Raw genomic sequence first — 12,544 nt, forward strand, 5'->3', positions numbered from 1 at the left:
CAGGAAAGAGCCGTCAATCTTTCAGCGTGGCCGCCAGCGCCAGACGAGGTCACAGATGAGGCCAGGTCCACAGAGGCCCATCACTTTCCCCCCAGCAGCCGCCCCATAAATTACACCCTCCCCCAACACACACAGACACACGGAGATCCACCCAGGGCCACACCCCCTGATACGTAGGCACGGGTCACCGGATGAGGCCCTTACGCAGTAGGAAGCCAACCATGTATGAACATACGTGGACTCTGGTTTTAACGGGTGCAGTACTGCGCCGCTACCTTCATTAGAAATCTCGCCCCTCTAATGAGTGTCGCTTTCTAAATTATTCCAGAAACATGGCCCTTTGCTGCCAGTGTGATGATGAGATGAACAGACTCTGTTCTCCTACCAAAAAAATGCACTCCCTTTCTCACAAATGTTTGGTGATATCCAATTTGTAAACTGAATAGGAATATAAACACAGCATGGGGGGGGGGGGGGGGGGGGGGGAAGTGGTCCATTGTTCCGTGAGTAGAAATAAAAGCTATCCGGCTTTGTAACACAATGCGACATATGTCTCAAGTTTTAAGGGAGTGTGCTGTTGGCATGCCGACTGCAGGAATGCCCACCAGAGGTGTTGCCGCCTCCAACGTCCTTTTTGGGATTTAGGCCCAGTGGCTTCACAATCACATATCACATGGAACTACGAAAGCACTCCACAGCCGGCATATTCACTTGTTTTCCTCAGAGGGCAAACGCCCCCATTTGATGACCGCTGGCATGCTAAGGAGTGTACCCTATAGGGATGAATTCTGGTTTCAACTACATCACACAGATGGCAGATGGAGTCTATCCGATGGAGTTAAGTCACCACTGCATGAGGCCAACGCTGTCCGAGGCCGATACTGACCAGTTTTCTGAACCAAACCCCCTATCCTTAGTTAAGATATGTGACCAACAGACAATTCCATTCCAATATGGGACTCCCTGCCACATCCTATTTATGGCACAGTCAAGGCTTGAACCCAAGCTGTAGAGGAAGTGTCAGCACTATGATGCAGTGCATTACACCCCCGTGCCACTGAGATGACCTATGAAGATATCCCAGACAGAACACCAGACAGCTGATTTACTATTGAAGTACATATAGGGAATGGCAGAAAGAAACAGACTTACCTGCTTGTGCATTTCAATGTTCAGCCCGTAAGACATCTCATAATACTGGAAAGCAGAAGAAATAATCGGCGTCATTATTTTATATACGGTGTAGTAACGGAAAGGAGGGAACAACATCAGGTCCGGTAGACAGATTTTCTAGATCCATTTCTGTCTGTCCCACATAGCTGTTCACTGCAACTCCCCATCTCCTGGGTGTCATGTATTCGGCTATTAGCGTAACACTAGCCAAAACCCTTCTCTCACACTCACAGACACACACACACACACACAGTTCTAGGGGTCCTCCAACATGCCCTTGTCAGGTGGAAAGAGATGGTGTGAGTTTGTTCTGTGTTAATGAGCTGACCAGTGGCATTAGCCCTGTTAATCACCAGCACTGTCGGTGAGGGCAGGGGCTGCAGCAAACTAAAACACACACACACACACACACACAAAGAATGTGCAAGCGAGAGACGGAGGGATAGCAAGCCGTCCACCCCAAATGGCAAGTCCCTAAAGCAATTACAGCGCTGGAGAAATGGAGGTGCTTGTGTTAGCAGGCGGCAAAGAGAGGGAGCGGGGGAACCCGATAGGCAATTAGGGGAGGTAGGGCTAGGCTGGGGATAGAGATACACACACACACACACACACACACACACACACACAGGCACACAAACAAGCGAGCGCACACACACACACACACAGATATGAGTGCAGTGCCGCACAGATTACATGAGATTAAGCCAGTCAACGGATCAATTAGAGCCAGAATATCAGACAGCTACACAGGCCTGGCCAGAGACAATGAGATTAGCTAGAGGTGGAGAGTGTGTAGGGGGAGGAGAGGATGAAATAGAGGGAGGATGAAACATAATGACACCAGAGACAAAAGGACGACAGATGAGATGAGGAGAGACATCATACAAGGAGAGAGAGGGACTGAGAACAAAAACAGGGAAATCTACAAAGAGGCAGGAGAGAGATGTGAGGAGAAAAAAGGAGCGAGGGCATGGATCTACAGGAGGGTAGACATAAAAAGACGTAGGATACAGAGATATAACATAAAAAGACGTAGGATATACAGAATATTGTGGTATTATTGCTGCACGGAGGTGATGCCAAATTCAATTAGTTGCTTTATAACTATCCCATAAGACCAGGTTAACACACATCATATGCATTATTAGTATCCTCCTCCACATTACTGGGCCTTGTACTTTGTGTCTCCTATACACCGGCACAGAGTCTTCCCCTATACACCGGCACAGAGTCTTCCCCTATACACCGGCACAGAGTCTTCCCCTATACACCGGCACAGAGTCTTCCCCTATACACCGGCACAGAGTCTTCCCCTATACACCGGCACAGAGTCTTCCCCTATACACCGGCACAGAGTCTTCCCCTATACACCGGCACAGAGTCTTCCCCTATACAACGGCACAGCCTTCCCCTATACAACGGCACAGAGTCTTCCCCTATACAACGGTACAGAGTCTTCCCCTATACACCGGCACAGAGTCTTCCCCTATACAACGGTACAGAGTCTTCCCCTATACAACGGTACAGAGTCTTCCCCTATACAACGGTACAGATTGCAGGCAGGCTACTTTGGGACATTGCCTAGGGGCACTGGTGTAAGTCATCATTCAGACAGGACAGCGTTGTCATGTTGTGCTTTCGGGTGCTTGCAAACTCAACTATGGATGTATGGGTGGGAAATGCGTTACCTAGGCACACATGTACTAGTTAAAGGCTTCCGGGTTGAGCAAGCAGTGTGATCAGAATTGGAATCTTTAGTCTTAGATTTTCCACACCTGCTGCCGAGTTACTGCGGCAAGGCAAGGCCATAACGAGGAACTGGAAATTAGGACAGGATTGGGATAAAGCTCTACTTTTGTCTCACTTGACAAAAGTCCAATCACATTGCCAATCACATTTATCAATTCTCCGGCACTGAGGTTTTTCTGTTTTGGTGAGAGTAGAGGTTTTCTTCTGGCAATACGTCCAAAAAGCTTGTTGGCACAGTCACATGTGACTATGATGCTTGGATATTCTTATACCTCTCATGCACGGGGGCAAAAACATTTCCAGGCAAATATCCATTGATTTCAATGTATTAATTATCCACCAAGTGATAATGTTTTCAGGCTTATAGCTACTTTGTTATAGCCATGCTAAATTTATGAATGTTAACATTTCATTTGTGTGTTTTCATTCCCATGTTGATGGATGACTATGGTAGCTTGGCATGTGCGACACCACATATTTATACCCCAGTGAAACAGGAAGTCATGGATGACCAATGAGTTTCTAATGGCGATATATATTCTCAACATATATGTCAGTCGAAAACAATTGAATTAGATTAGATTTCTAGGGGTGTTGGAAATCTTGACTAATTGTTTTGAGAAAATGATTCAATGATACAGAAACTTTGACCAATTTCACAAAAGTGAAAGGTTCAATTTCTCTCATATTTTCCGTGTAAGATTAAGCTCAACAACTATCATATATTTTCCTTTTATGCTTTTTTTTATTGAAACAACAAAAAATACAACAGGAAAACATTGCACATATCTAGATCCACAGCATCTATACTATTACTTCCATTCATATTACAACAATCCGTGACACTCAAACACACACAGACACAGAAACACACACCGGATGTCTGTCTCACCATAATATAATGACGCTGCATCTCAGACTTCTCGCTGGCCAGCTTGTCACACTCCAGCTTCAAACTGCAGAGGAAAGAAAAACATACATAAAAAAAAAAATAACTAAATCACTTGTTTTCAGGAAGCGACCGTCACACCACTTCAGCGATTCAGAAAATGACTTAATTCCTCCCTCGGTGGATCTCACCGGCTCTAACAAGGTGTCAATCCGCCCAGAGAGACAGAAGCCTCCAAAGTCTACCCCACTAAAGGGCCCACAGCCTCTACACCCACGGAGCTTCAAATGCAAACAGTGGAGGGCTGGTGGATGTGCAGTTCTGTGACGCGCCGCAGACAGCCATTAGCTGTAATCATGTCACAGCACTCGCTGTAGATGTCACAGGAGGTGACAGGACAAAGGAGGCCAAGTCTCTGCTGTCACACCACTTGTCACAAACTTGGCTTTCGCACTGGAATGGTTCTGTTGTTGACGTCCCCCCCTGGAAAGTGTTCAGATTAAAATGGAGAGACACAGTGAGAGCGGTTTATGGATATCAGACAATGGCGCTGTCAGTGTCAATGTGAATGACAGCTCAATTAGGCAGAGCGTTAGCACTGACGGAACCTCATCATTGGACCTGACTGGGTGACTGCTGCTCATTGCCACCAGTGATTCTGTCACTTACACTGAAGAATTGTGGATGCAAATGGAACCTTAAAAGTGGCGCTGTTAACCCAGCACAGAGTGAAAAGGTTAAAGAATAAACCACCTCATTACAATTCCACAGCAGTCCTCAGATTCCCTGACCAAACAAGTGCTCAAGGGGAGCATTTCATTCAGACAGCTCTCCCTCCCTCCCTCCCTCTATCCCTCCCACAGCCCTTCATCTCTACTTCACTTGCAGCCTACACTTAGCCAAATCGCTCTTCCCTCCTACAGCAGCAGCAGCAAAATCCAACACACACACACACACACGTTGGGGTTGGTTGTCATGACTACTGGCCTCCCCTGCTGCCACCCTACCTGTGAGCGGATTGGGATTGTCTTTGTTTGCCTGTGATTGGTGGAGGCAGCCTGGGGGCTCAGAGACGCTCTCAAACGACACTTTGATGGAGTTTTATTGCTGCTTCTTCCGCCTCCAAATCGCTCCTGCTGTCATCTTTATTTTGATTTATGTATTCCCTGATCTATTTATGCATGGGGGGGGGGGCAACAGTTACAATGCTTGCAACAATGCTCTAGAGACCGCCTGCAGAACATTTCCCAGAACGCTGTGTTCTACAAAGCCGTGTCTGCGGCTGCTCAGCTCAAGTCAATAGGCGCTGCGTATGCATGCTCCGAATGCGGCGTGGAGAGAAGGTACTCTTTCAACCGCTTCTGTGTGCCTGTGAAGGGGGTTAAGCGTTGGGTCGGCGGGTGCTCAGGGGAATTACACACCAAAGCCAAGCCAATGAGGTGTTCGCGCTACACCACCAGCGGACTGATGATCAGACAGACAGGAACTTCACACAGCCAGCCAACGCACAGGCTTTTATCACCCTCTCCTGTGATGAAGCTCAATAAGACAGGGAGGAAAGTGAGCGTCAGCCGATCCTCTTCCCAGTTCCACAGGTAAAGACGTGAGGGAGGGCCAGGTATGGTTACAAATCCGAAGGGAAAGAAACCGTAAGCAGGCAAAAAAAGGAATTCTCCAAACTAAGTCATGAATCCAAAATAGCTGTACACTCTGATACATCTCTACACAGTAAAACAGGTTACCTCATGCCTTGCAAATGACCATTTGGTTTAGGAGTGTCTATAGTGGTACTAACAATACAGTTATCACTAACAACACATGAAAAACAACAGCATTGGATATTCTATTTCCTAACGGAACTGACTCACATCCACTGCACTGCTCTTAAAAATAAGCTTAACGAACCTTGGTTTTAATATGCAGGTCATTCCCACGCGCTTTTGGGAAAAGAAACATGAGGTACAGCAGTAAACGTTAGTGCTGCACATCGTGTACATCAGCCATCTAACAGCAGACATGATTACTATAACTTACTCCGCAGTCCCTCTGATCTGAGAAGCAACAGTGTTTAATAGGTACCTGTGGTATTGTGCTTGGAGGAACTGGAACTCATCCTTGATTCGGTCACATGAGTCGGAGGTTGTGAATTTCAGCTGCTGTGATGAAGCCTGTGAGAGGGGGAAACGGGGAGAGAGACACACATGATCAGACTCATATCAGTGAAATGAAACGAGAACTAGCAGTAAAACTGTAGTTATAGCCATTACACGGTCATTGTACCAGCATTGGTGCTGGTGGATGAACTAAGTGCCAAACTCACTACAGTACTAAATCCAGAAGGGAACAACATTTCAGCAGGCTGCATAATGGGTCACGTGGGAACATTTAAAACAAATCACTGGTCCGAGTTTCAGATCATCTGTATTTATTACAGGCAAATATACAATTGCAGTAACAATAAGAAGTATACTGAAACATTATTTGCAAAGATCTAACTCCCATTCAACACAGTTCAGCATTAGTTTGTTTTGAATCCAAAATGGGCTACTTAGTGTCTCAGTCTATTGGGATTTTGTACAACACTTTGGACTTTTCAGAATACATTTCAATAATGCAACACATGCACTAATAATGATGGATCCTGAAAGGTTCTGAGAAACGTGTTGAAAAGGCTGTGAATATATTGATTTTAAATGGGAGGCACTCAGTCAGGCCGTCTGTGGACAGTGATGACATAAGGTACTTGTAGAAACCTTGTCCTAAACGCCAATGTCCGGTTCTAAATCTGACAAACTGTTTGGCTTATTAATGGAGATATGCCAAAAAGATCTAACAACATTCCAATTATTTCTTGGAGGCTTTTCCTTCGTTCAGCATTCTATCAATCCCAAAACAAAAGAAGGCCTGATGCTATGCTGGTACCACATTCCTTTACTTAATATCAAAACACGTGTGGACCATGGGAAAAGTGTGGCATAAAAGCAGACCTAATCAGAAAGCGCTTTATTGCCAAGTTTCACAACAAACAAGGAAATTGTTCTGGCCCGTCAGCGCAACAATTTACACAGAAGAAATAAAAACTAATAAAAACAGTAGACGGAGCATAAAAACAGTAGACTGAGCATTAATAATCATGTCCATTACGATGATCATTATCACTAAGAAAAATATCTACACAAAACTAGCCAAGCATTGCCAACAGGCTCCAAGTTCCAAGTGACCTAACCTTTCACATTATTTATCCAGCCAACAGTGACAAAGACAAAGCAAACCGCAGCTATATTGCCTACACAAGACAAAGTCTGTGTCAACAAAGGGCACTTAAGCAAAGTGGCACTGGCTGCTTGATGCTCCTACCACAGCAGGTACATGACCATGGTCATGGCCAAAGGAATTGTCACCCTTACACATTCTTTAAATAACTCATATCTTCTCTAAAAATAAACAGTATACACAGCCAGACAAAACAGGAAAATGTGTCCCTTTTCTTTTATTCGGACTGATTTTGATATTTCAGGTACCTGCAACTCACCATAAGGGTGCTCACTTCCAAAGGGAGAATCATCGGCTTGAAATTAAATTATTTCTTAGTACTTATTGGTGCCAACAATATTGTCCAAGCAATTTTAGGAATTATTTGTGAAATATGCTAATATTTAGTAAAATGCTCAGATTTTTCGGTTTTGTTCAACTGTAAACCAAAGAAATACATACACAGACAACTAATAACTTTAGAATTTCAACAATATTAAATAATAAATGGCGCATTAATTAAATAAAGTGCAAGTCCACAAATGTAGCCCTCAGATAGTGTTGGGACTGAGGAGGAGGATCTGGTTTCCCCTGTGTGTAGCACAGTATGTAAACGTTTAAAATACCTAAGGTTCTCTGAGTCAATAGCCTCAGGTGAAGCATTCCAGTGGAAAGAGCGAGAGGGAATGAGAGGAAGTAAGAGGAAACTAGGGCCCCGGTGTTCCTCCCACACACTAGTCTATCAGTCCTGCTTCCTAAACAGCTCTAACCAGTTCTTCATCACCCTGCTTCCAACCAGAGGCAGGTACAATAGGAGTTTACAGCCTTGACTCCTACACGGCCACAACTAGAAGCAGGTAAAAGTTGCCTCTAACTTCACACACCATGCTATCGTTAAGGTATTCTGGCCTATATAAACATGCAGCAATGCAGCGCCTTCTGTTGACGACGTTGTGAAGTGACGAAAACAAGAGGCACAGTAGGGCATCAGAGCACACAACAGATGGATGCACATAATGTTAATGAAATACTGCCGTAAGATGGTGACACATGCCATCTGGTGTGACAAAAAAGGTGCCTGCGTGCTGTGTGAATGTAAAATCGTGTTTGTGTAAGCTAATGTGTTTGTGTGTGTACTTGTTTAACCACATGAGAAGATGTTTTCTTGGGATTACTATTTTAGGTTTAGGAATGAGGTATTAAGCGTTGGGTTAGGTTTAGGAATTTGGGTTAGGGGCAACAGGGTTTGGAAAGGGTATACATTTTTGTCCCGAAAAAGTCTGATGTAGTAAACGGAGGATGGGTGGGTACATATGGACGGGTCGTAATTCCTCTGCCACCCAAGACCCTCACACGCAGAGGAATGGAGACGTGTCCTGCGCTGAGAAACTCATCCAGCTCCTGGGAGATGAACAGGTCTGCCACAACCACTCAGTCCATTTTTGTTACGGCAATAAGCATAGGCAGTTGAACAGCTTCTTATTTAAGTTATCTACTTTTTAATAGTTTTTAGGAAAATGTCACCACTACGTTATCCATATACTGCATGTACAGTAACATGGTATTATCACAAAATGTGCCATACATTTTGAAATGTCTCACAGAAACACAAATAGCTAGTGTGATCAAGTGGTGCGGAATTATGTCTGAAATACCTCCAATCACTCATAATTATATAGGGAGACTGGACAAACACCCCAAATCCCTTTAAGGTGATCAGTCAGACGTGCATGATTTTGGACATGTTGTTTCGATGTTGTCAGCCTATTCCCAATTGAAAATATACATACAATTGCAGCTTATTATTCAATCGGAATTACCAGTAAATAATTTTCAATTAGCGGTAGCTGACCAGCAGCCAATAAATTAATAAAATACAACAAATGCACACTACCTGACTGTAAGAAATCACAAAATACTATTTTAATAACAAACATCTAATACGTAAACCAACTGTATATACAGTAGCTACACAAAATACTATTTGTAAATAAACCAGAAAGAAATAGCTTGCTGAGATAGCAATGACGGATGGCTACAAACAGGAAACAGTTTGGCCAAGCGTGCGTATGAAAGTATATTGTTTATGCAAATCAATCTTTAAGACCAACGGCTCTTCGCTGTGTAGTCACTTCAAGTTAGCCAGGCTATCCTCCCCAAGCCAAGCCCCCAGATAAAAAAAGAGAAATTATCATACAATCCGAGTGAAATCTACTCTGTACCATAATGTCTATCTTAAACAAGGATTACATAGCCAATCCGATGTTTATGCTCAGAAGATCAGACCACAAAGTCAGGAGGAGAGATTACCCTGTGGGAGCGACTATGCTTCACACACACACACACACACACACAATACACCGGGTATCATCAGAAAACATCCTCCTCCGTGTAAATCCTGCCTGAGGGGAACAGCAGTGAGGGGATTGCATTTCCTGGAGCTGCAGCTCCCTGTTAACATCTACATTGGAGGGAGAGATAGCTTGGTTCTAATCATTCACCAATGACAGAATATTACCAAGATCAAATTCTGTTCCACATGAAACAGAACCAGCGGGAAATCTGTCATAGACATGTAATTAAAAGGAAATAGAAATCTGATACCCAATACATGTGTTATAGATACATCCTGTGGACATGCCAAACCTGCACACAAAGCAAGCTGGAATACAACACCAGCTGTAATGAAACCATACCAGTGTACCTAATGCATACGGTCTTCTCCAAAATAATTGACACGCTTGATAAAGATGAGACAATGAAATAAAATACGATGCCATGTTGTATTCTTTCGCTCTATGTTTTTTTTTTTATACTTTTTTTCTCTAAAAGATGTGTTCTTTTAATTGGCACACCCTTTCCCCAAGCACACTCTCCTTTCGAGGATAACAACACAGACTTTTTCAAAAAAGTTTTCTGGGATTGGAGAACTTGGATCTTAGACAACTCCTTGCAGATCGTTGACAACCCTAAAATATCCAGGTTAAATGTATGATGTCGTTCACCTTAACAAGGGCCCCAGGAACAGTGGATGAAAAGTTCCACAATCCGTGTGGCAAGTGGATATTAAACAGCCATTTTTCATTCACAGATGTAGATGTCTATAATTAATAGAAAATGGAAAAACATGCAGGCCATGCTATTTGTTGGTTACATTCTAAACATAATAGAAAAAGCCCTAAAGCAAATAAAAACTCATAGGAAAAGAAAGGATTGGCAAGAATTTCCACAAATGTACGACTTCCAAATCCAAATACATCATACTTTGACAAATTATCATTTGGGATTTCAGATTAACTTGGGTATATCAGGTTTATCTATCTACATTCAGTCCTAAAGAAGTTGCCAGGTTTGTGAAATTCCCAAGGACTTATAGGAACGGTTTCGCAGACACAGATTAAAGCCTAGTCTAGGATTATAACAAGCTCAATGGAGTTTTCTACTGAACCTGATTTTTTTAGTCCTAGACTAGGCTTACCCAATGCGAAACTGGCCCATAGTGTATTGAAGTCTACAGAACAGTGAAGTTAATCTGACATGGGGAAATTATTAAGAACTGCCAAAATCCCAAACCAACCTATCCCTTTATTATAGCTCATTATACAACACCATGTGGTAGACTCCTGGCCATCATTTTATAGCTTGAAAAGTGAATTACTGCTGGTGTGGGCATTTTATATTAGGGTGTATGCCCGCCGAGAGAAATGGAGCATATAACCGTGATAAAATATAAAATATTAAAAATTATTTGTATGTATAGAATTTGATCTTATTCAATGTCTTTAAGGGAATTATCAATCATCCATAATCTTGTATAATTACAATGATGGGAACAACCCACAACCCCCCCTGATATCAGTGCATAAGCTATAAACGGAATACATTTCCACATTTAAGCCATGCAATTACTCAGGACAATGGAATCTAGCTACAGATGTTCTCTTCTCCTTTCAGATGCAACACATTCTTACTGTACAAGAGACAGTACTGCACTGTTTGTAGTCTACTCACCTGGTAAAACAATGGTTAATAAACAATGAGGGGTGCCAATAAAATCAGGTGGAAAAGATGTTCCTCCAAATTCTAATTAGAGTTTTATTTTTCCTGATCTTTCTCCTTCACTTTCAGGATTTGAGATGTGAAATGAAATGTTCCAAGTCAGTGTTTCCCAATCCTGGTACTGGGGACCCCAACGTGTTCCCTAGCACTCACACACCTGATTCAAATGAAAGACTTAGACAGGTTGATTGTGTCAATCATGTGCTTAAGTAGTAGGAGGAAAAAAATTCAGGCGTGTGAGTGCATCCCAATGTCAACTGAGTTTCAATACAAGTGTTGTAAGTCAATGTCAATTATTAAATCACATCATAGGACCATGATTTAAGACCTCAAATAGAACAAAACCCAATTTTATTTTGCCGGTCTAGAGATGGTTTGGTACCGTTGCTCGTAACAATATATAAATAAAAAGGACCTAATAAGGCGTAGGACCACCCTTTGCCTTCAGAACAGCTCCAATCCAGTCCTGAACAGTGTGTACTTTCACCATTCTTTAAAAAAAGCCTCTAGTTCGCTGAGGGATGAAGAAGGTGGAAATCTACTTCACACCCTGTGCTCCAGAACTTCCTGTAAACGGACACCCTGCTGAGTGTCCGTCTCTCCATGTCTTTGATTTGCAACCACTATTCCTCTTTGTCAATGGAATTTGTCAATGTTCGGCACCAGCTGTCATGATATTTGAGAAAGTATCCCTTGACAGATTGAATCATTTTGCAATGGATTTGTAATGGGAAAAAAAGTGTTTCCCTCTTCCCAAAAAAGGTGCAAAATCTCAAGAGCTTCTGAATCCAATTAGACTTTATGGAGGATCATAAAAGCTGAGTCCATCCGCAGATACACTGCTCTTCCCATCTCTGACACAAAATCTTACATGACGTTATCTGACCATCCCTTTATGTTAATCCTTTGGGCGGACCTTCTCTGATCTGCGACCATTGTTTTACACCTTTCTGAGATCCGCCCTACAAACCAACTTCATTAAACATTGGTGGCGCAACTTCTAGAAACCAAAATAATGGAGGCATTTGGGCCCTTAACTTTAAGGCACTTAACTGTACTTTGCTTATACACCCAATTATTTCAATGCAAGACGTATACATTATATATGGATGATTATACTGTTTACCATACTGACTTGACTGTCTGTGTGTGTGATTAACCGACTGAAACATACATAAAGTGTATAATGCATTCTTATGAAAATCCCTCTACAGATGCACCTGATTTAGGGCACCAACTATTTGGCCTCTTCGGAACTCCGTTAGTTGCCTCATGTCTCTCTGAAAACTAAAATATCAAAGTGATAATTCTTTAGAAATCTTTTATAGCAGACACTTCTACTGCTAATTGACCATCAACCTAACGTGACCTGCCACTAGCTACCCTGGGACTGGATAGAAAAACGTGCATTCCACACACACT

General features: G+C 42.8%; 1 protein-coding gene across 1 annotated transcript in view; it reads right to left on the reverse strand.

Annotated features, from left to right (window-relative positions):
* Positions 1 to 12,544, reverse strand: part of tle5 (TLE family member 5, transcriptional modulator) — a 31,891-nt gene that overhangs the window by 9,621 nt on the left and 9,726 nt on the right. The window contains 3 exon segments of the mRNA XM_010871743.4: positions 1,153 to 1,197; positions 3,815 to 3,878; positions 5,891 to 5,979. Coding sequence (XP_010870045.2) covers positions 1,153 to 1,197; positions 3,815 to 3,878; positions 5,891 to 5,979 — 198 coding nt within the window.

Source organism: Esox lucius, chromosome 8, assembly GCF_011004845.1.
Source record: "Esox lucius isolate fEsoLuc1 chromosome 8, fEsoLuc1.pri, whole genome shotgun sequence".
Taxonomy (NCBI): Eukaryota; Metazoa; Chordata; class Actinopteri; order Esociformes; family Esocidae; genus Esox; species Esox lucius.